The 22,740-nt window shown below is 38.5% G+C and overlaps 2 protein-coding genes across 5 annotated transcripts in view; both read left to right on the top strand.

Moving 5' to 3' along the window:
- The window catches only part of PDPK1 (3-phosphoinositide dependent protein kinase 1), a 34,602-nt gene extending 27,377 nt beyond the window's left edge, over positions 1 to 7,225 (top strand). For both annotated transcript variants that reach the window (XM_075767157.1, XM_075767158.1), the window contains exons 12-14: positions 487 to 544; positions 1,472 to 1,624; positions 2,219 to 7,225. In XM_075767157.1, coding sequence (XP_075623272.1) covers positions 487 to 544; positions 1,472 to 1,624; positions 2,219 to 2,326 — 319 coding nt within the window. In that variant the 3' untranslated portion in view covers positions 2,327 to 7,225. The remainder of the gene's footprint in view (positions 1 to 486; positions 545 to 1,471; positions 1,625 to 2,218) is intronic.
- Positions 7,226 to 7,333: 108 nt separating this feature from the next.
- Positions 7,334 to 22,740, top strand: part of KCTD5 (potassium channel tetramerization domain containing 5) — a 36,424-nt gene continuing 21,017 nt past the window's right edge. The window contains exons 1-5 of one of the 3 annotated variants that reach the window (XM_075767160.1): positions 7,334 to 7,808; positions 16,768 to 16,876; positions 18,044 to 18,135; positions 19,265 to 19,360; positions 22,490 to 22,606. In XM_075767160.1, the coding sequence (XP_075623275.1) occupies positions 7,566 to 7,808; positions 16,768 to 16,876; positions 18,044 to 18,135; positions 19,265 to 19,360; positions 22,490 to 22,606 (657 nt within the window). In that variant the 5' untranslated portion in view covers positions 7,334 to 7,565. The remainder of the gene's footprint in view (positions 7,809 to 16,767; positions 16,877 to 18,043; positions 18,136 to 19,264; positions 19,361 to 22,489; positions 22,607 to 22,740) is intronic. The other 2 variants (XM_075767161.1, XM_075767162.1) reach the window with 2 other exon arrangements.

Genomic DNA, 22,740 nt, shown 5'->3' with positions numbered 1-22,740 from the left:
TGTTTCTAAAATTTACAATGTCTAGATGATGTTGTGGAGTATGTATATAAGATAGGCAGAAACGATGCTGTACCAGTGCTGAGAAGTTGTCCCTCTACAGAGTCCTAGACCTAGAAAAGGTTCCTTCTTTCTTGCAGTTGCCTTAAGGTGTGTGTGTGTGTGTATGTGTTTGAATGATAATATTATGTTGATACCTAACCAAAACACCGCCAGACCATGTACTTATTAACATTTCTCTTCGCTCTTGAGAGGAGTTTCTCATTTGTGATTTTTTTTTTTTCTTCCCCTGTCACATTTTAGAAAAAACTCTTTGGCTGGAATGAGGAAGAGTCCAAAACTTATTTAGTGAAGTTGTTCAGGACTTTGGTGGAAAAGGAGACACTAGGGAGAGACATGGAAAATTGCTTGATGATGATAATAATAAGTTGTTTCTGTGGAAGAATTACTTCTGGAGTAATAGTTATTTTTCTTTTTTTTTTTTTTAAGGCATCAGTTTGTAGAAAATAACTTAATCCTAAAAATGGGTCCAGTGGACAAAAGAAAGGTAAGGGCTCTTCTTAATTCCCTGTAACATGATTCAGCTGTCAAATTTTTGCACAGTTGCAGCATAGATAAGGAACCTGTTTTAGAACTTCCTTGTTTAACTTATTTGTAAGTGTCAAGTTGTTTTGTTTATTTTTTAAAATGTAGTATTTTCTTGTGAACAGATGAATTTTTCTTAATTTAGTGGTGTGCTCTTGATCTTTATTGAAAAGGCTAAAAACAAATATACTATTGATACTTTAATTTCAAGTCTGTAGTCAACGAATTTTTATTCCCTCTCTTCCTCCCAGTCTGATATAGCCCAGTAAATCTGATAAAGCCCACTTTGTCTTGATGCATGTCTGCATGTGGATCGAACCACAAATATTGGAAAATAAAATGCAAGCCCATATTATCCTTAACTGTGGTGTTTTTCCTGGATTTGAGTAGTGCCTGTATCCTGAGGGAGGCAGAGGTGACATTAGAAGAGCTTTAAGCATTAAGTTTAACATGGTACAGATGAGTGACAATAGTCTGTGTCATCTTTACAGGAATGCTGGTTCTCTTTCATCTAAGTTACTACCTACGTGTTCCAAATTTTCTCCACAAAATCATGAGTATTGATCTCTGTGCTGGAATCTTTGACAAACAGATTTCACTTCACTCTGTACAGCTCCTTGTTTTATGTTTTGTTAGAACTTGAAGATGTTTTCTTAAAATAGTACTTGTGTTTTGCCATGTAGTAGGAATGCACTGCAACCCCCTAAAAAAGGAGTGAGGTCAAATAGGTAAAGCAAGAGAAAACAAAAAAAAGTCCCCCAAACTCAAACATACTATCCTGTCCCTGAGGTGGTTTAATTCTACCTCTGGTGCTAAATGCAGAGATCTACACACTTGCTTCTTTTCCTCATACTTTTTTTTGCATTGCTGCTTCTACTTTTCTTGTTAGGGATTGTTTGCACGACGGCGCCAATTGCTGCTCACAGAAGGGCCCCACCTGTATTATGTGGATCCTGTCAACAAAGTTCTAAAAGGAGAAATTCCATGGTCTTTAGAGTTGCGGCCAGAAGCCAAGAATTTTAAGACATTTTTTGTTCACACAGTAAGTGACTTTAATTTCTTTGTAAGTTGCACTAAGATCCTTGAACAATTATTGTAAGTTGCTAACAAATTATTCTGGAGAAAGCATAATTCCTTAAATGCAAGTGTTGATAGCTGTAATTTAAAAAAAAAAAAAAACACACAGAAACCCTCAAAACTCAAAACCCAACCTCTAACCCCCAAATTTAAAAAAAACAAACAAACAAAAAACCAACAAACTAATTAAACCCTGACATACATGTTTCCCACAAAAATACAAGTGTATTATTTTATTATTCATATGTAAATAAACTATAAGGGGATTTGGGGATTTGAAGGAAGTTCTTAAGAACTTTTAAAATTTAGCCATCTCTATATATAACGGATCACAAGGAGTGTACCAATAATACATTGTCAGTTGACTTGACTGCTTAACAATATTGAAATGCCAGATGTATGGTTATTCAGTAATATATAATGTTACATAATTGAAGTTAACTTTTGGAAAGTTTATGAACTAATTCTGAATGATTATTTTATTAGTAGGTGCAGAATAATTACTGCTTATTTGTTAAACTGTGTTTGGAGTACTCATTAAAATGTTGTTCACTTATAGCCAAACAGGACATATTACCTGATGGACCCGAGTGGGAATGCTCATAAATGGTGCAAAAAGATACATGAAGTTTGGCGGCACAGATACCACCAGAATGCTGCTAAATAGCAAAGCTCATCCAAAATTTCCCAGTTTCCCTACTTGCTGCTAGAACTCCGTGTGCAGCCGATCAGAGGAATCTTTTCAACCCACCTATTACCATCTCAAGGGGAAGCATATGTCTGAAATGTTCTGGTTTTGGTTTTTTTTTTTAAAGAAAGAAAAAAAGAAAAGCAAAAACCTAATGGAATTCAGGGTCGCTTTGCTCGCTCTTTGTGCTTCTGTTGAGGCTTCCACATGCATATCATTGCAGTGAAGATCTTGCTTTTGTGCACTTCAGCTCAATTTCTGCTGCAGACTAGTGGATAGACCTTGCATTACCAGCTTCACTTAAGATGAGTTAAAACCAATCCACACGCACACACGCCGAATCATGTACCAGCCTTGCGTTTTATGGGGCTGGAGTTTTCTGTGACTTTCAGATTATCATTAAACTGTATTTCATCAGGGAGCTTTTATATGCCTCTCCTAAGCACCACCTCTTTGTTTTCTGTTCCTTTCCTCACAGTCCCCCAGCTTATTGGTATATGGCATTTGTAGCCAGGTCAGTTGCACCCTTGTGTAATTCCTAATATAGTTCTGGTTGCAGGATTTATGTGGTACTTTAGTAATTATGTGAATGAATCAGATGTATGTGTCTGGCAGACAGGCTCCAATGATACAGGTTGTGAGAGAGTAAAATGCTGAACATGGCAGTGAAAGATTTCTAAAATTGAAATGTTGGCTTCTGAAGCAGATAAGATTTTAAACATTCAATTTAAATTTTAATATGAATCATATGTGTGTTTAATCAAGGGACAATAAACTTACAGCATGCTTTTAACTAATGCTAACTAAAAAATTAACTAGTTAGTATGGGAGAATAAAGGTTACTATTGAAGTAGTAAATAGTTTTTCACCTTTTCAGGAGATGAGGGCTAGAAGCTTTCTTTCCAGGGTGTGCATGTATTGTGCATTTTAGTGGGGCCAACCTATTTACCTGGGTAGAGAAGAAAATGTGAAAGCTTTGTACAATTGATTACTTGACTTTTTTGTCTCATTGCATAATGAGATGTACAAATAATTTTGGTCCTTGGCCAAATATTTAGCAACTCTGAAAAAAAATTAAACTGAAATACTAGATCCATAAAGTAATCTGGTTAAAAATTCAAAGGAAAATATTGATACAAAGGTTAAATTATATGGTACTTAAGGCATATCTATAAAATGAAAATATTTTTCATATCGATCTCCTTTATCCTCTTCAAATTAAGGCTTTTTTGTGGTCAAACATTTCTTGTGATGTTGCAAAAACATAACTTTCTATGTGCTAAAACCAGCTTCCCTAATGGTATGTTCAACATGCCCGTGTTCCTGAAACTTGCAGAGAGGAATGACCTAGGTCTGGACAAAGGCATTCCATCCTTGTTTTAAAAGCAGTATAAACATCACACCTATTTATTCACCTTCTACACATACCATCTCTTTGCATTTTGAGGTCTCGTACTATGATGTGCTTTTCCTTCCACCAAAGACAGAAATGTTCCACTGCTATGTTGAAAAAACTCATGGGCTGCTGTTCTAGAAGCAGTATTTTAAAAGCAGTGGCTTATCAGGATTTCTCAGAAAATAAGATGTTGGATATTTTGTTGTTGTACAGGGTAAGAGAGATTTATTATTGGTCTCTTAAAACCTGTATTATGTGGTTGAACTTGATGACAGTTCATCTTTTCCAGTATCTTTCAGCCTTTAAAGGACAGAGTGCAGTTGTCTGTTCTTTTGGAGGAACTGCGTTCTTGTAGTCTTCTGTTATCCCACCATGTACACAGGCTTGACAAAAGTAAATCACTGGCTTAGTGCCTGGTGTTTAAGGGAGCTAAGGTGTTCTGTAAAACGGCTGAGGTGAAAGACAGAACACCATTCCCTTTACATCATGACAAATTTCATCACATACAAGGTACACTCCTTGTTACTAAAATTTGAGTAACACAGTACACCTTCTATCCGTGCCTGTATTAATCCTCTATTTACCATTCTAACCAAGATGATGTGTATTGTAAGTTTGTTGCAGTGCTATCCATTTGTTCTCTGGCTGTCAGATTCCAGCTGTCTGAGTCCACTGGAGGCAACCCTACTGCTTTTGGATTTAGTCTTTGGTTTAGAGATGTAGATGTATTCCCAACTTCATGCAGCAGCATTTGGCAGTGATGGAGATTCGTGCCACTGCTCTTTGGTGTGACAAAACTTGGCCTCACATAAAAAGTCTGGCAAAGTTGTTCTGCTAATAGTGAACGCCTTAGCTTCATTAGGAGATGGAGTGATCTCCATTGGCCTGTTCACTAGGTGGAAATCCAGGAATGCTTAAATGTGCTTTCTGTAATACTTAGACTTGTAGTTATTTTACCATAACAAAGTAATTACTCTGTTTTTTCACACCTTGAAAATCCTCTCTCGGTAGACTTCTGTCCTGCCCACCTAAAGCTTTCAGCCAAAGAAATCTTGATAGCAGTAAGCTATCAAGAAGGTGTCTGGAAGGCTGATGTCTGCATTCCAGCATTCTCTTTCTCTTTTGACAATGCTGTCACTAGAAAACTGTGAGCATCTTTTACAGGCATCCCCCTCCCCTTAGAACTTCAGTGCTACAAATCAAGTCTTCCTTAGCTGCTGCTTTTTGGGGGAGGAACTAGAACTTTTCTGGGAGAGGTATTTGTCTGTCTTGGACTGTAAGTGAAATCTGTGGTTTTGAAAGATGGCAGAAGAATAGAGTGAGGCAAGACAAAGCAATCATGTGGATTTAAGTGTGCTTCACCAGTTTGTCCACTTAAATGTGTATTGGCAGGTGCTGCATACTATGAAGGGCTGGTTCCTGTTTTAAATGCTTATGCCTGGAGTGAGGTAGCTTCAGATCTTTGTCCTGAAGATCTCTCCTGTGGCTCAGGGGAGTTCACGGAATGAACTGGACAAAGGAGGTTCTTCACAGCTGCAGATAAATTGCTCTGCTCTTTATCCAAGGTCTTTCAAAGCACAAAAAGGGTTGTTAGGCACTTGAAGACTCTTCTTAGGACTCCTCACTGCAAACCTACCGAAAACCCAATCTGTTGATTGCTTCATTCCATCTTTTTTGTTTTGAACAACTGTCAATCATTTAGTCAGTAGTGCTGTAATTTTGTTTTGCTTGGGATTTGAACTTCAGGAAGGGATTTATTGCATCTGTTTTCTGTGGGGTGGAGCTTAAGAAAGGATGAAGTACCACTGTTAGAAAGGATTTTTGAAACACACTGGTCTATTCAGTGTCACAGGAAGTTTAAAATTACTCTGATAAACTGGAGAGATGAGTTTATTACCATTGGCCTTAAAGTCCAGTTTTAAAAAGGATTTATATTCAGAAGGACATGCTTCAGATGTAATGTTGAGACGTTGTGAGCAGACCAACATCACCCATTAAGGTCTCATTTGCTAAGCACTTAGATACTGAAGACATCAAACTATCAGATAGTACTGTGCTCCACTTACTTTTCTCCTTCTGATGTGATTTAGTTGTGAAGTATCCACTATATATAAGCCCGGAAAAAAACTCTGTAGGTTGAAACAAAGATGTGATAATTGTAATTAATTTTTATAGTTCAAGATGCTTAAATTAATGCGCTTGATATCATTACATTTTGTGCTGGGAACTTTGAAGAATCCTGAGGATTCCCCCACATGTACAGTTTCTTTGGAATGATTTAGTAAAGTCAACATAATTACTTCATTTGGCCTGTGGACAAAAGCTTTGATTTCAACACCTTGCTGAGGAGAGAACTTGTGTATTAATAGTTGCCTAAAGATGTGATCTGTGGATTCTGATCATTCTTTCTACTAGTGAATTACACGAATAGGTGTGGTATTTATATCTGAAATTTTGCTGAATGCCTGTGATATTTTATGCAAATATTTTATTAATCAAATGGAAGTGCTCCTGCAAAGCTTCATGACACAGATTGTCCATCGGTTGATCAAGTGAGCTTACAGATTCTCTGACCCAAAATGGCATGCTTTCAGTTAAGACTGGGAATTTAAGAATGTTTCCTCTTTCTTAGAAGAAATACGACTTTTGTACAGCAAACAGAGAGGTTCTGAAGCACCCACTGACCTGGTCTGCCTGTCAGCATGGCAGTGAATGTAGAAGGTTGCCATTTGACACAGCTTCCTATGACCATGTGCTAGCTCTGATTGGATGTGGCAAATGTTCTAAATTGTAGCAGAACTTACAGTTACTGTATCTGACTAAAGAGAAAAAAATAGAAACCAGGAACCATAATCAGTTTTGATAGTTGTATGCTAGCTGTTTTCAGGTTGGTGGCAGTCAGTTACGTGTGTAATATTCTCTACCTGGTTTGTAGCTGTAACTGTGATGTACAGATAAAAGAAAAAAAAACCGAAAAAAAACCCCCACCTAAGAAAAACCAACCAAAAACGCAAACAAAAAACCCAACCCCAAACCCTCTCAACAAACACCACAAAACAATCTCCCTTCCTCCAAGAACTCGTGAAAACAGAAGCAAATAATGCAATGATATAAGATACACACTTTTGTATTTTTATTCTTATAAGGTTATTTGCTGGCTCTTGTTGGCCTCTAGTTCAGTCTGTGTTATTTAAATTCTAATATATGAATTATTTGGATTGAATTCATGTTCGGGGCCATGGTGTTGTATGTATTGATGTACAGCCTTGAATGTGAATAATTATTGTAAACTATATTTTACACCTTTTTTCTGGCTTTATTATATAAATTTTCTATTGGTCGATGATTTAATCATATCTCATAATTTAATGACTGTTTATTCTCCTCTCGACAGATCTCTGTGCTGTAGATGTGTAGTTAGTGACTGGATGATGGATTTCACTTATGCTTGGTAGTCTGTAATAAAGGCATGTAGGGTCCTGGCCTGGCCTCCGCCTCTTCTTCCGCCGGGGGGGATACAGGACCTCCGGGCCAGCGGGGGCGCTCTCGGAGCCGTGAGCGCCGCTTCCGGGGCCGCGGCTGAGGAGGGGAGGGGAGAAGAGAGGGGGCCGCCCGCTGAGGCCGGAGTTCGGCGCTCGGGCGCGGCTGGGCGCGGCTGCCCGCTGTCGGGTCGTGGGCGACGGCCCCGGCGGCCGAGACCCGTCCTGCGGCGCAGGCGCCGGGCGAGAAGGGGGGAAGGGAGCAGCTCCGAGCGGGACGCTTCCGGTGGGAGGTGCGCCCGGGGACCTGTAGCTGGGGTGGACCCTTCCGGCGGCGGCGAGGATGGCGGCGGAGAACCACTGCGATTTCACAGTTCCCCCGATCGGCGGCCTCGGCCTGGGAGGCCCGGGCGGGCCCTGCCGCCGGTGCAGCTCGGCGCCGCCGCCCGGCGCGGTGCCCGGCAAGTGGGTCCGGCTGAACGTGGGGGGCACCTGCTTCCTGACCACTCGGCAGACGCTCTGCAGGGACCCCAAGTCCTTCCTCTTCCGCCTTTGCCAGGCCGACCCCGACCTGGACTCGGACAAGGTGAGCGCGGGGCCCCGCCGTTCCGCCCCGCCGCGGCGGGGGGAGCGTTGCGGCCGGTGTCCCGGTCCCGCGTGGGAGCCGGCGCTGCCGGGGGCTCGGTGTGCCGCGTCGCCTTCCCGCAGGGCGGGCGGCCAGTCGTCCCCGGCGGTGAGGGGAGCGCGGAGCTCGGCGCCGCTGCGAGAGGCTGCGGAAGGGCCGCGGCAGGCCCCGCCGCCGGTGGGGGAGTTCCTCAGGGGTCGCGTAGCTTAACGAGGCCGTGTGCTCACGGGAGCTGGGGGGGGGGGACGGGGACGGGGGGTTCGTGTCGCGCAAAGCCACCGGGCTGGTGAGTAACACAAGTGCTGACCAACACAACGGAGCGAGGCAGGATCCTTTGTGTGTTTGCTGAAATGTTGACGTTCTCTGACCGGGTCTAGTTTTAGTGGTTTAATGGAGTATCTGCCCGCACTGATGTGTTATTTCTGCACTGTCATCACCCTCGTGTTCGATTTCACGAACCAGATCGAGCTACTTTTGATAATAACCGCTCTCACTTAGCCACAGCATTCAGTGCTTCAGTAGTCCTTTGAGTAAAGCATTACTTACCCTGCACAGACTGCAAATGGTGGGTGAGGCTGAATATTCGGGTATTCGTTCTGACTCTTTTTTAGTAGGGAAAGAAAAGTTACTGATTAAGATTGTTGGATTTGGACAAAAATGGACCTCCAGTACAGGGCACTTAGGGAAAAGAAGGCAACAGCTTATAACCCTTGCATATATAACTGACAGGTTGAAAATAAAGAGTTTGGTTTTGTATATCAATTTTTAATTTATTTTTTCAGTGAGACTAGTAGTAAACATCTTCATTTTTTCATGCATGATTTCCAGAAAGGATGTTTAAATGCTTAAGAAGATAGGGAACAGAACCTGAATAGTGTTCCAGAGTTAGAGAAAAAATACCTTGAAGTGTGGTGGTGTGGGGATTGTTTTTTTTGTTGTCTTTGGCTTGCTTTGGGTTGTTTGTGGGTTTTTTGGAGAGGATTAGCTTAAACTGACCTATAAAAATAAATTTTGAAATGTAGGTGGCTTGGTGATAAGTCAGAAACTGTCTTCACTTGGGAGGGAGTAGGCAAGCTTTCTTCTAAGGTTTCTTAAATAAAAGATAAGGCACACTTAATTATTAAGGCATCTGTTTCAGTTGTTCCACTGCAAAAAGGTGTTTATTTGCTATCTCTCAGTGTCATCAGAGAGAGAGAGAAGGCACATTTTTAGAATAAATGCTTTAGTTCTAATTAAGGCATTTGGCTGCCTTTTTTCACCAATTGATGAAATCAATCATCTGTCTTTCACAAGCACTGTCAGTGAGGTGTTGCTATCTTCCAAAAATTTCATGAGGCTACTGATCCAAACATTTTCTTTTTTATTGTGCTTACATGTTTGGTTTGTAGCAGTAAATCATAAACTTATGCTAAGGTTATTTAGCTATTTGGTAGGATATGGAGAGACCTGATGTTTTTTTTTGTGTGTGTGTGTTTCTAGACTGACTTAGTTACAGTTGTTAATAGTGCGCATGACAGCTTAAAGCTAGCTGCAGTCGCAGCTATAGAAAGATGTCCTTTGCTTACAAGGATCATGCCTATACATTGTTTGAGCTGCTTAGATATTATTAATTGCCATGCTTTTTTGCTAATGTAGAAGTCTAATGGAAACCACTTTAGCAAAATGCAAACAAATTGCATTATCCTGTCATTATGAGTACCCTTTTTTATAAAATTGTAGCTGGTATAGTTATCTTTAATAGATGGTTGTGCAAGTCAGTATTGAGCATTAGAGCTGGTCTTTGACCTATAATTCCCTGGGTTTGATTCCACTGTGTTTTCTTCCTAAAAAATCACATGGGTTTTAAACACCTCCTTTTAAACTTCCAAGTGAGAGAGAATGTGTTTTGAGTTCACGTGTAGGCTGATCCCTTTTACCTCCATCCCAGACATCCTTGTCCCTACCTCCAGATGAGGATGTGGGGGAGGGGGGGCAGGGAGAATCCTGAGGGATGAGCCAGCAGATGAGATTGTCAAAACTGATAGCCACAGCCCTCACTTTGAAAGAACTGTGAAAAATCCAGCCTTAACAAGGTATATCATGTTTCCTGTATGGGGAGTTTGTCTGGGATGCACTTCAGTAACTCACTCTGGGAAGTTCTAGACGTATTTTCAACAGTTTAATACTGAATTGTGCTCATAATACAAAACACATTTTATAGTTCATAGGCACATTTCATATTCCTCTGATCATGCTCCATCTGATAACTATGTAACTCAGCAAAAATGAAGGAGGAGGTATATTTTTTTATAACTTCAGTGAGTTAAACCGGCTCATGGAAAGCTCTAATGTTGTTCCAACCAAAAAAAGGGAAGGGGGCAGACTGCACATCTAGAAGCAAGACCAAGCAGAAGAGCCAATAATTAAATTAGATTGTACACCAGTCAATATATGTCTTTGAAGAAAAAAGTTTAGTTCACATTCTTTCTTGCTTTGCCAGTTTGCCAAATCAGAATCTGTAGAAAATGAAGCCATACTTGTGTCAGATGAGAACAGACCTATAAGCAAACCCAACAATTAATAATAGAGCTGTTTCGGTCTAAACTCGACAATTGAGGCATATAAAAATTAGGAAGTTCTTAAAGAGATTAGCTGGATGAGTTTGTTAGAAATGAGAATAAGAAACTGAAATAGTTTATTCTATGAAGAAAAATTGAAAGGCTTCAAGAAAGGTAGCATGTTTACCTTCAAATTATCTTCAGATGCTAGTGTGGAACAAGGCTGTGCAGCCTGTCTCTTGGTATCAGATATGTATCCAGTTGCAACAGATGAAAAATTAACCTTGGCACATACCCTGTGGCAAAACTCATTTGAATGGAATGAGACAGAGACAATGATTCTCTAAATTTTGTCTGTTTCCCAATGTGACATGCATCTTGGTGTTTAAGACTATTTGAGAATCATTTCAGCAAATGAATGAGTGGTAATGGTCATGCCTACTGTTCACAATAAGATTTGTTTTCCAGAGTATTTAAATCTTGCTTTAGAGATCAATATGTAAAAACAGACAAGCAGAGTCTCGCTCGCTTGTCATCCTTGTTTAACTTATTTATTGCTTATATTGTACGTTTTACTGCCACATATTTCCTGATTTCATCACCTTCCGATTTTATCTATATACCAGTTTTTATAAACTGTTTTATCATTCTTTAGACTTTCCCCTAAGCAAGAAGATTGTCAGCCTTTCTTAATAAGGTTTTTGGCAACAGTACTCATGCTTGATTTTTAACGCCTTTGTAAAGTCAAGCATAATTGTACTGAGGTAGGATCTGTTAAGGACGGAAGGAAGCAGCAAGCATTGAATGTTTTAGAAAAATCAAAATCTTCCTGGCAGCACATCCTTAACTGACAGCACTAAAAAGTATCTTAATTGTAGTCATTATTCTAAGATATAACTGAGATAAACTTTATTTGTCCATGAGATTTCTGACTAGTTAGATGGGTTGTGTCATTAATGTAGTTTTGATTAGTACTGGCAGTCTGCTGATACTCAAAAGTTTTTAGGTCACATAGTTTGAGAAAAATGTGTTCTGGGCATCTAGCTCAAGATTTAAAAAGCATAGGGGGCAGGGGAGACAATTATTTCTAAATCCAGATTTAGTGCCAAATATTGTTGTATTTCTGTGCATATTGCTGCCTTTAGCAGAACTCCTGCTTGCTCAGTCTATGTAAATGATGTCGGGTTTTTAGACACCCATGCCAGAGTGCACGGCTTTGAGCCAAGAGCTTGGCGGTGTGGATTCTGAGTGTCTCCGTTCCAGAAAGGTATTTGGGGAGAAGTCTTTGAACTAGTTTTGACTTCAGTGAAGATAATTAACTGGAAATAAATTTCTGACATTTCAACTAGTGTGTATTAATGCAATTCTTGGGGAGAATGTTAAATGGGATTAGGGAGATGTATGTATTTGGTCCTATTTTAGAGTCCTACTGGAATCCTGTACCTGATTCTGGTATCCACAATTCAAGGCCACTTCAAAAATTGGAGAACTTGAAGGGTAGTCACAAGATGAAATACAGTTTGGTGGAAGGATATAAAGAGCAAAACCTGTTTTTTTGGCAAGGAGTTTAAGGCGTGACTTCTCAGTCCAGATGTACGGAAATCTAATAGCGAAGCCTGTTCAGTCTAGCAAAGGTATTGTGAGATCTAGCTGGTGAAGTGTGAAGCTATAGATCTCCAGGCTAGAAAGTACATATTTTTAACAGCAGTAGTAATTAGTTATTAGAATAGCTCGCACAAAATGGTTAGGTTTCACCACTACTTTCTAAAGGTTAAATTTAACTGTAAATAAAGTGAGTCTTACATATGTTTTAAATGAAGATCAAGCTAAGCTTTCCTTATGATTCCTTTGAGCCTCAGTCTCTATAAAGATTGAAGTGGAAATGTTTGAGACTGGAATACCTCATCATTTAAATGTTTTGGGCAATTTTTTTTAAATTCTTAGAAAATACGTGTGCATCTTGGGTCTCCTGACACCATGAATGCTGGATTGTAGGTATGCTTTAGGGTTAATTCTTAAGGAAGAAGGAATATGATTGTGAGCTACGCTGACTTGCCATTGATACGCTGAACCAGGTGATTGAAAATTTAAGAGCAAGTTGTTAGGCTTCCTGTAAAATTCTGTGGTATTTGTAACTTGGACTAAACATTGGGGTGAGAGAATGGTAATAAACAAATGCAGCCTTCGCTGCAGCAATGTTGTTTTTTAAATGATGTCCTCATCAAAAGGAGCAGGTATGGAAAAGGTCTAGGACTTACGGACAAGGAAGGAAAGACTTCCGGCAGAGAGATGAATGTAATGCAAAAATAGAACTGGGTAAAGATATGAACACCTGTGTGGTTAATTAGCACTTCTGTGTTGGATGTGCAAAGATGACCGGAGCATTTGCTTTGAGTACCCTTACAAAGGGTGGCAACATTTGTATAAACACCTGTGGGATCGAAATGTGAGGCGATGTGACTATACTGAAAGGAGGGGAGACTTGAGTTCCAGCTGCTGTTCTAGTAAACATTAACACCCGTTTGCATAAAATATATCTACAAGAGAGAAAACAGACCTTATTAGAATGTAGATTTGTCTGGCATTTGTGGTATTCACCTGAAATTCAGGAAATGGCTTCAAAATACCCACACCAGTTGTGTCAATGAAGATTCAGACTTGCTCAAAGCTTCTAGAAACCTACTTATTTAGCAGAGGAAGTAGCATAGCTGGGACAACACAGTCTATTAATGTTCAAGCTAGCAAGCTTAAAGCTAGTTCAGTTATGTCTGCGCAAACTGTAGCTACACCTTTAAGCTGTTAGATCACATTTGAAGTGCAATTTATTATTCTTTTCTTACAATGAAACAGAATGTTTCTTTTAGAAAAAGTGTCCAAAAGGCTAATTACACATGAGAATACAAGGTGTTTTCATGTACATGTGCATGAAGCCAATCCTGACAATATTCTCAAGGTGTGGAAAGACTTATGACCCATATTTTGAGAGTTCTAGGTGGAGCAGATGACTACGTTACTCTGTCAGCTTCTATTGGATTTATGTTTACATAAATATCCTTAAAGATCTAGTGTAATCGGCTTTTCTGAGAGATCTCAACAAGAAGTGCTTAGTGTATGTTGAAGGGTAATCAGGCAGCTCACTCTAAGGAGGCGTGAGAAGGCATTTTCTATAGGAAGATGCTTAGGAAGTCAGTTTTGTGCCTCTCTTGCCTGTGCGTTCTTTGCATGTTGTTACAATATTCTTTACCGAACGGTTCACATTTTGGGTCTGGACTCCCTGGCACTAGACTGTAGCATACCTGAGTTGTGAGGTGAAAGTCCAAAACACACATCTTTCTCTTTGGAAGAACATTAATTACTGCAGGTTTTCCGTATCTGTAATCTGGGTAAGCAAGTGACCAGATACTCTGAATTCTTCAGTCTATTCATAATTTTGCGTGGAATTTACATACTCAAGTGAATCCGATTGACAGAATTTGGATTGCTCACTGTTAGAATTTAGCCAGAGTTCTTAAACTTTAACTATTGGCATTTACGAGTGTAAAAAAGAAAAAAAGTTACTATTACACCACAGATTATAAGACTTTTGGGTTCCTTTTCCTTCTTTTTTATTATTTTCTGAAGACATATTGTTGCCTGAAAGGCTTCATAGAGTAAGCCATGGCACTAGTGAGATGGCACTTTATTCATATGTGGTATATTATATATGTTTGGTATGGTATTTGTATTTATCAGTGTGAAGATTAAATATTTTATAGATTTTAAATGGTAATTCAGTGAGGAAGAAAACTTGGTACTAATTAGGAAAGGAATGAGTGTAACAGGAAAACGTGAGATGAGGAATGGTAGAATGGGGAAAAAATGTGGATGAAGAGGAAAATGGTTAAAAAGAGGTAGAAGACAAAAGCAATTCTATCTTATGTTTCATAGAGTGGATGCTGTCAGTAAAGTATGTTTGGTCCAAGTGCTAATAATAAGCTCTGATTTGCATGCTGGGCTAATGAATTCAGGTAATGCAGGTTGCTGGTGACCTCTCCTTAGGTGGAAGTTGAAAGAGAAGATCTGACGTAGCTTGTTCCCTTTGTGTTTTTGCTGGGAGCTTGTTCAGTGTATAGAAATCTACTCAGGGAAGAGTAATTTCAGATGCTGTAGTCTGTAAAAAAAAAAAATTAAAAAAAAAATTTGAGGCCTTTTGTGTAAGGAGTGAAGTAACCATTGTTACTTGAGATTTCATTTAGAGCTTTTAGTTATTTTGCTTCTGTGACCCACCTGTCTCTGAAGTGGTGTAGAGCTGGTGGCCAGTATTGCTTTGGAGGGTGATGTGAGAAAACACTGCAGTGTAAAATAATACAGTAATCTTATTGAAGAAACCTGTTTCTAGAGACTTATTTCCGTTAACTGGGAGGACATCCAGTTTTGTGAGTCGATATGTTTCTTAATTCGGTTCAAGTGATGACCAAAGGCTGTGCTTCTTGCTTTAAAACAGTGTTTCTTTTTATCAGTTAGATCTTCCTTTCCAACTTCACTGGTTTATGTTTCTGTATTAAATAATACATTTCACCTTGTAATTCATACAGTTGTCAGCTAATTTATTTGGGTTGTATCTGTAGATTGTTTATTCTTGAAGTGTTTTGGTAAATATATTTAAATGTGAAACATTTTATGCACTTCATCTGTCTACAGTTTTTGGTGCATAGTCTCACTTCTGTGAGACTGGGAGTTTAGGTCGGAAGAAATTGTGGTTAGCCTTCATCAAGCACTGTCTGCTCTCAGTGTAGGTTAACTGACAGCACTTTTTAATATATTAGCATTTTCTTGAACAGTTAATTTTATATAAACTATAACACCCCTTCACTTCTTCTAAAATGTCAATGTGTCTAAGCATGTAAAACATTTACCTTGTAACTATAAATTTTTATAGGTTTTTGTAGTTCAGGCTGTGGTCTTTCTACATTCTACCAACCCTGGTTAGACAAGCACAGTTATTCAGAAACTAAATCCATGTACTTGAAAATACAACCACCATCTTTTTTCCACTGAAACATTTTAGGAACTTTACATACTGTTAAGTAGAGAGAGAGTTTTGAGGTATCACAATTCTGTAATCAAATCTTTACATATCAGCATTAATGTCCAAATGCAAAGGTCAGTAGATTTTATTTTATTTTTTTTTTCATGTGAAATAACAAGTATCATGATCACATGTCGTTTTTGGGGAAAATGATTCAAATTTAGCTAGGATTGTTGGTAGTGATGCTTTTTTTAGTATCTCCTGTAGACTAATGGAATAATAAAAATAAATTTAAAAAAGTATTTGGGGTGCTGCCATATCTCTCCAGTATGTATCTGTAGGATATATATTGCACCAAAACTTTAGGTACTAAAGGATTAATACTGTCAGTGATCCACTTGATCTTATAAGGGAGCGGTGGATCTATTAGACATCCGTCTTACCGATCGTCCTTAGACCTCTGGCCAGCACAGCGTATGTCAGTACTGTGTTGGTCACAGGTGTTCACACATAGACTCTAAATTATGTAGGAAATACCAGTTTTTCTCCTTTGATATATCTCTTTGTCAAGAATACCAGCTATGCAGGTGAATTTCTTGAACTGTGTTTTGCATTCCACAAAATGCTCTACTCTGTTCAGTAAAGTGAGCATCAGTTGGATCTATCCCTTCTTTGCCTGCATGATGTAGGTAGGAACTGCATCTTCAGTATATTTTATTTTTTTAGAAGATGCACATACAGCCCTTGCTTAGTACGCAGCTGTTCTCAGTACCCTGTGAGTATTTGTACCTCTGAGCTAAGACAAAACCAGAAGTTTTTAGAACAAAGTGTTGAGGTTAAAGGGAAAGTAGGTTTGTTTGCCTTTAATTAAAAAAAAAAAAAAAAAAAAAGCCAGTATTTGAACCTCACTGGAATGTAGCCTTTGTTCTGATTTTTCAGGTTTCCAAGCAAAACGGTAATTTCCTGGTTTTAAGTATTATTTTTAACCTTAATTTTCAGCATTCTCACTTACTACTTAGATCTTTCATGCTAACGGTGTTGATAAACTTTTCATAAGGGATTGGGGAGAATTGGTCAGGTAAGAGAAGTTGTGTAGTACATGATTGAGTTGAGTGATCAGTCTGATACAATTACAACTGCATTGTTGAATTTCTTTTAATATCTTTAATAAATTTGGCTTTAAGGAATGTGGCTATGTCTGAATACCTGCTTGCTATTCAGATGCCAAGCTGAATATTAGCTTACAATTCCTGCTTGGATGTTTCAATCATTGTGGGGGTTTTTTGGCTTTTTTTGTTTGCTTGGGGGTTTTGTTGTTGTTGTTGGGGTTTTTTTGTTTTGTGTTTTGTTTTGTGTTTTTTTTTTCCTAATCTAGGATGAAACAGGTGCCTATTTAATAGACAGAGACCCAACCTACTTTGGGCCAGTGCTGAACTATCTCAGACATGGGAAACTGGTTATTAACAAGGACCTAGCTGAGGAAGGTAAGATGTTACTAAATCTCTTGCTTTCTTGTCACTTGTTTATTATTTTCACTGCTTTTGAGTCACTAAAAGTAACCTACAAGTAGATGGTAAATCTTAATCAGTGTAGCATTTCAGTCTGTTTCAAGCAAAGCTGATAGGTATGGTGCAGTTACAGTGTATGCTGTTATGTGAGTGTTTTGAGTATGATTCCTGGTTTCACAATGCCATCCCCAGTTAGAAACAGAACAGCAGGGGGTTGGAACTAGATGATCTTTAAGGTCCCTTCCAACCCAAACCATTCTATGATTCATTATATAAATATTCAAATGTGAGAGGAATGCCTTTTATCATATAATCTTGTATCTTTCCTGTAAAATTGTGTGGAATATTTGGGTTTAGTCTGCTTCAAGCAAAAGAATACTGGCTGTGCAACAAGTTTTAGAAGATGTAAAGCTAAGTAAGAGTGAAGTTCTGGGATGTTCAGATGTACGGAATATGTTCTTAAAGAGTAAATTCTCCCCCTAGCTTCTCACTCCCTGTCCCCAATTCATGTCAGTTTTACCCTAATGGAGGGTGACTGTTTTAAAGCATACAGTACTAAAACTGTATTGATAAGGTATTGAAGAAATCAATCAAAGAGAAATACAGTCTAAGAATATTAGCAGGAAATAATGTGAAATATAATTTCCATGTGCGTTGTTAAACACATAGTATGTGTGGAGAACAGGTAAGGCTTGAGCATGTGAGTGGGACTGGTTTGTAGTGTGTATCTTTAAGATTTTGTTTCAGGGTTTAAGATCTCACAAAAAGAAAAATTTTCTGCACACTATCAGCTGCAGAGCTCGATTTTCTCTTTCATATTCCCCCCTGAGCTATGGTGGTCCATCAGTCTGCTGTGGAATGGCATTTGTGCTCCTTTTTTCTTGTTTCCTGCCTCTCGTTCTGTATGTGAAATGGCATCAATTTTCTTAGGGATTTTTGTAGGACAGTTTTTCAGAATGAGCTAAACTTTGAACTACATGTGCCTGAAGGAAGCCAGAATCATTAGGTTGGTAAATGAACTTTTCCTAGAGCAAAATAAATAATTTTCTATAGCTGTAGAGAAGATAATCTTAGGAACTGGTTGGTGGTTTTATCCTGGAATCTTTGGTTATACTCTCTTTCCAAAAAATGTTCTCATACTAGGTGTACTGGAAGAGGCTGAATTCTACAATATCACATCACTAATAAAACTGGTAAAGGACAAAATAAGAGAAAGAGACAGCAAAATCTCACAGGTGAGGCTGTTTTCTAGTGTGGTTTTGATTATTTGTTCTATGGCAAGTGGTGGGTGGGTTCCGTTTTTTTTCTTTGACTCCATGTTTTCCCAGAAAAATACTGAATGGCTGCCTCCATCACTGGCTGATCTGGAACCATTAGTACGCAAAAATTAATATTCTTAATCTCCAGTATCTGCCAGTCTGCTTACAAAGGGCACAGGCATATGGTTCCAGTTCTTGTTCAAAAACTGAAAACATTCTAAAGAATTGTTCAAAAATGTCTGGTAATAGTAGAACTTGTCATAATATCATTTTTGGAAATAGTTATTTTAGAAAGCAGCTGTTGTAGAATATATTTTTCTCATATACGTTTAAGTACTCTGAATATGATGAGATTGCCTAACTTCGGTGTAACTGCTGTTTATACAGTAAGTTTGTACAGCGTACATACAGATGCTGTTCAGCTCCTGTCATACACTTTTTTAGCAAAATTAGTTTCTTTATTTGTAGTGCTCTGTAGTTGAGAAGACTCTGTCTCATAGCAGCTCATGAATATTTCTTCATAAAAGTGAATGTGATAGAGAAAGCCTTAAGAAAGGATTCAGGTTTGTTCTCAGGCCTTCCCTAACTGAGTCTTCATGGAGATGTTACAAACTCACATTGCCAAATTTCTCTTGAAGCTGGGTTGTGGGATAGCAGAGTTGCTCTGATGGCATTTTCTGAAGGGTTTCAGCTGAAATAGTCCTAGTTATTCATTGCTCTGGATGGGAAACTTTGACAGGGAAATAGAGACGTTTTTAAATTTGGTCAGACATTCTTTAGAGTTAGGTAGGCCTCTGCAGAACCTCAGCCTTGATTTTGAATGATGTGGTTTGCTACTATGTGGAACGATAGGTAAGTCTTATGATTATTTTGTTTTAACTGTTAAGTAGCACTTTTAGTCCCTGAAACATGCATGAAGCATTGAGTCATCTGCAAAATTGTTTTAAAAGAAATCTGATCTGTTCAGAATCAAACAAAAAAAAAAAAAGGCAAGGTATTCAAGGTGGTGTTGCTTATCATTTCTTAAGAATAAGGGCAACTTTAGACAAGTCATATACGTAGTGCATTCCATGCTGTGTTGAGCATCTTTTATTTCTTCTTGAAGGTGCCAGTCAAACATGTATACAGGGTGCTGCAGTGCCAGGAAGAGGAACTCACTCAAATGGTTTCCACAATGTCCGATGGCTGGAAATTTGAACAGGTAAAAACCCATATGGGTTATAATTACAAAGTCTTCTAAAAATTCAGTTATGTAAAAGAGGAGTATAAAGTCAATTCTGTGCATCTTTTTAAATGCAGTCATTTTCAGAAATTGGATAGATAAAGATACACAGTTAAGTTAAAATTTGATATTTGCATTCTTATTTGTCAGAGAACAAAAAATCCATAGCTTTCCAGGAGGTAAATTGTACTGAATTTCTATTAAAACATCTACATCAAGTTTGAAATGTAATTCTTTGGTGTCTACACATGAGCATTTGACGGGTGAATAAACCAAAATTAATTAATATAAGTTCATACAAATGGTAAGTCAGATATAAACAGCTTTGAGTAAAAGAGATGAGCTTGGGAGATAAATGTTTGTCAGGCCCAAACAATGGTTCTTCAGATAAAGAGCTGATACATGCAGGAGAGTGAACTTAACCAGCGTGGATGTGAAGCTGGATAGGTGTGAGCTATGTGAATATTTTCATTCTTTGCACCACATAAAAATAGCTCTGTGTGTACGTTCAAGAATACGTTGTAAAATTGCAAGAAGATCTTTCAGTTATCTTTGCTAATCTCTGTAAATGAGAAATTAACTACGTGGCCTCTTTGTCCTTCACGTTCCTCACCTACCAGAATATTTAAACTGCATGGAGGAGTGAGACACGAGTGCTCAGACACCAGCATCTTTTTCAGTGTCTGGTGCCAACTGTAGGAGGGATTGGAATAAGCACAAACCTCTTATCCTGTGCAGTCTCACTCTATTAATACAACAAAGCAGCATTTTTAAAAGTATGGCGCACAAAGGTAAAAGAGAACATTTTGTTTATATTTGATGAAATGTGTAAGGTGCTGGTGTCATGGAGACAGTAAATAAACTAAACCAGCACAGAGAAAGCTGCTTATGCTTCTCTGGCTCAAGTATTACCAGGTCTGTTTGGCATGCCAGCAGCTGAATGTTGTTTTTTGAGTCCCTGAAAAAAGCTCTCACTTAATGCACATGACTGTTTTTTGACCACTGCATTGATAAAATTTTTTTACATTCTTCTTTCTCATGAGAAACTAGCTTTCATTACAAATAGAGACTCTTTACTTTTTAACAGATTAAATGATACTATGGCTTTTACCTGTCCTAAAGCCTTGCATTCTTCGGGGATATTGTATTTGGGAGTAATACTGCTTTGACAGTGCAACTGCTGAAAGAACCTTTATAATCTCTTGTAGAATTTAGAATCTTTTAGCACTGGAAAATTCCAGTGGTTTTCTTGACCGTTATGTCCTGTTTCATCCAGCTTTCTCCCTACTTCCTCCCTTCCCCATGTCGCTGTTGCTCTCTCTTGGACACATAGTTTGAAATAGATAAACACAACAGCTGTATGATCTCATAATACTCAGCTTCTCGTTGCCTTGGACTAGGCCATTCTCTCCTTTGGTTGTATTGCAGACCTGCTTTTAGCAGACATCACTCACTTGAAACGTGTAATATATATACATTCTGAATAATCAAAACAGTTTTATTGTTAAGATTTGACAACACTGTCACATTTCTGTAATTTTTTATCTTTTCTAAACCTGTGTTGCTCAGAAGCAGTCTTTGGGGTCTTACCTACCACGCTTTGTACGTGTTACCATTGGTGGGATAGAAATCATCACCTTTTTCAGAGGAGCAATATTCCTGTGGGTTGAGACTCCTTGTGCTCTGTGCCCCATATAACGTGTTTAAGTGGTTGGGTTTGATCAAAAATATTTCTTTCCCCTTAACATTTCAAAATTTTCTTGTAAAATACAATTGAATGTGGTGATTAAATAGGAGTGGAAGGTGTTACACTTCTGGTGCACTTACTCGGATGTATTGATGCCGTTTTCGAAAGAATACAAGTGAAAGCATTGCTAGAATACTACAATTATGTATCGGTCGCAGTCCAAAAACTACTGCCAATAGTTGTGCTGCCCCACTTTGGTGATTTCAGTGGGTTATTTTGTAGATGATTTTTAGCTTCAATTGTTACCTCTTCAGGCAATCAGAAGAAACAATATTTTGGCAAATATACTGCATAATGAGAAACTTCGGGCTATACAAAATTGCTACATACAGAGGCTTTAGACAGCAGTGGTGTGTCAGTCATGTAAATTTTAATGATTAGTGTAACCTGAGTCTGTCACCATAATGCTGTCTTAAATATGTTCACTGTACGAGGAGGACAGTATTTAGCTGCTGCCTTCAAAATTATTCACATAACAATAGCAGGATAAAAATATATTTACTGTTCATGAGTCTTCTCATCAGTAGTAATCTCCAGTTTACTCAGAATAGGCAGTTGTTTTCTAGTTCTTCACACTTAATTTAAAGCTCTAATCTTTCTCAAGTGGACTGACAGGCTACGCTTTAATTTAAATGGGCTAGGAATTGCCATGCATTATTAAGGTATAATTTTTTTTGTAATAACAAGTTGAGAAATTTAGCTGAGGTTGTTCCGAACTGCTGAATTATTAGTCATTTGGCAAGTGTGAACAGAGTTCTTGGTACTGATTTTTATGGGAACAAGACAGACAATTTTTTCCACTCTAGTTATTTTCTTGGATCTTCTGTAAATTACCCCTTCTAAAATCAATTTAGAGCACTCAACTTTTTTTCTTCTAGTTGACTTCATATGTTTCCTTAGCCATATTTTGTTTATTAATATCTGGAACAAGATGAAGCTCTTTCATACCCAGGCTTGATATATTGCTTTGCATAACACCTTCCAGTCTTATATCCACGTTACCTTCTGCACTTGGCAAGTATGACAGGACAATAATGCTCACGTTTGTAATGTACCAAACTTTGTTATGGTTTTCAGAGTAGTTGGTAATATAAAACTCTCCACAGTGATATAGGGAGTTTTCTGACTTACTATCAGTAACTCTTAACATCCCTCGGAATGACAAGGGGCTTTTCAACTGCCTCCATAAATTTTAAGTATGTTGAAATGTAAGTTGTAGCTTGATAGCAACCTGTTATAGTGGCAAGTAAATGTTACCTGAACGTTTGAGCTCACCTGTTATTTGTACGATTTGGATAACAGTATGTGCTTCAGCTTTACAAAGGTTTCTTTTTGTGTTTTGCTTTGATTGGTTATTTCAGCTTGTCAGTATAGGTTCCCAGTACAGCTGTGGCCGGGCCCAGCAGTCAGAGTATCTGCTGATAGTGTCACGGGAAGTGAAAGGGGAAGAGAGATGCTTCCAGAAATGCTGCAGTGAGGTGTGTCACACCATTCTTTTTGCCCTCACACTGATATGCTTGGCCTCCTTGCGTTTCTGCTGCTTTCAAATCATTCCACTTTATTCCTGGATGTACAGCACATAGTAATTTGTGTGTATCTGTGACTGGCTTTT

The sequence above is a fragment of the Balearica regulorum genome, chromosome 15 (genome assembly GCF_011004875.1).
Source record: "Balearica regulorum gibbericeps isolate bBalReg1 chromosome 15, bBalReg1.pri, whole genome shotgun sequence".
Taxonomy (NCBI): Eukaryota; Metazoa; Chordata; class Aves; order Gruiformes; family Gruidae; genus Balearica; species Balearica regulorum.
This window is presented reverse-complemented; position numbering and strand designations above follow the sequence as displayed.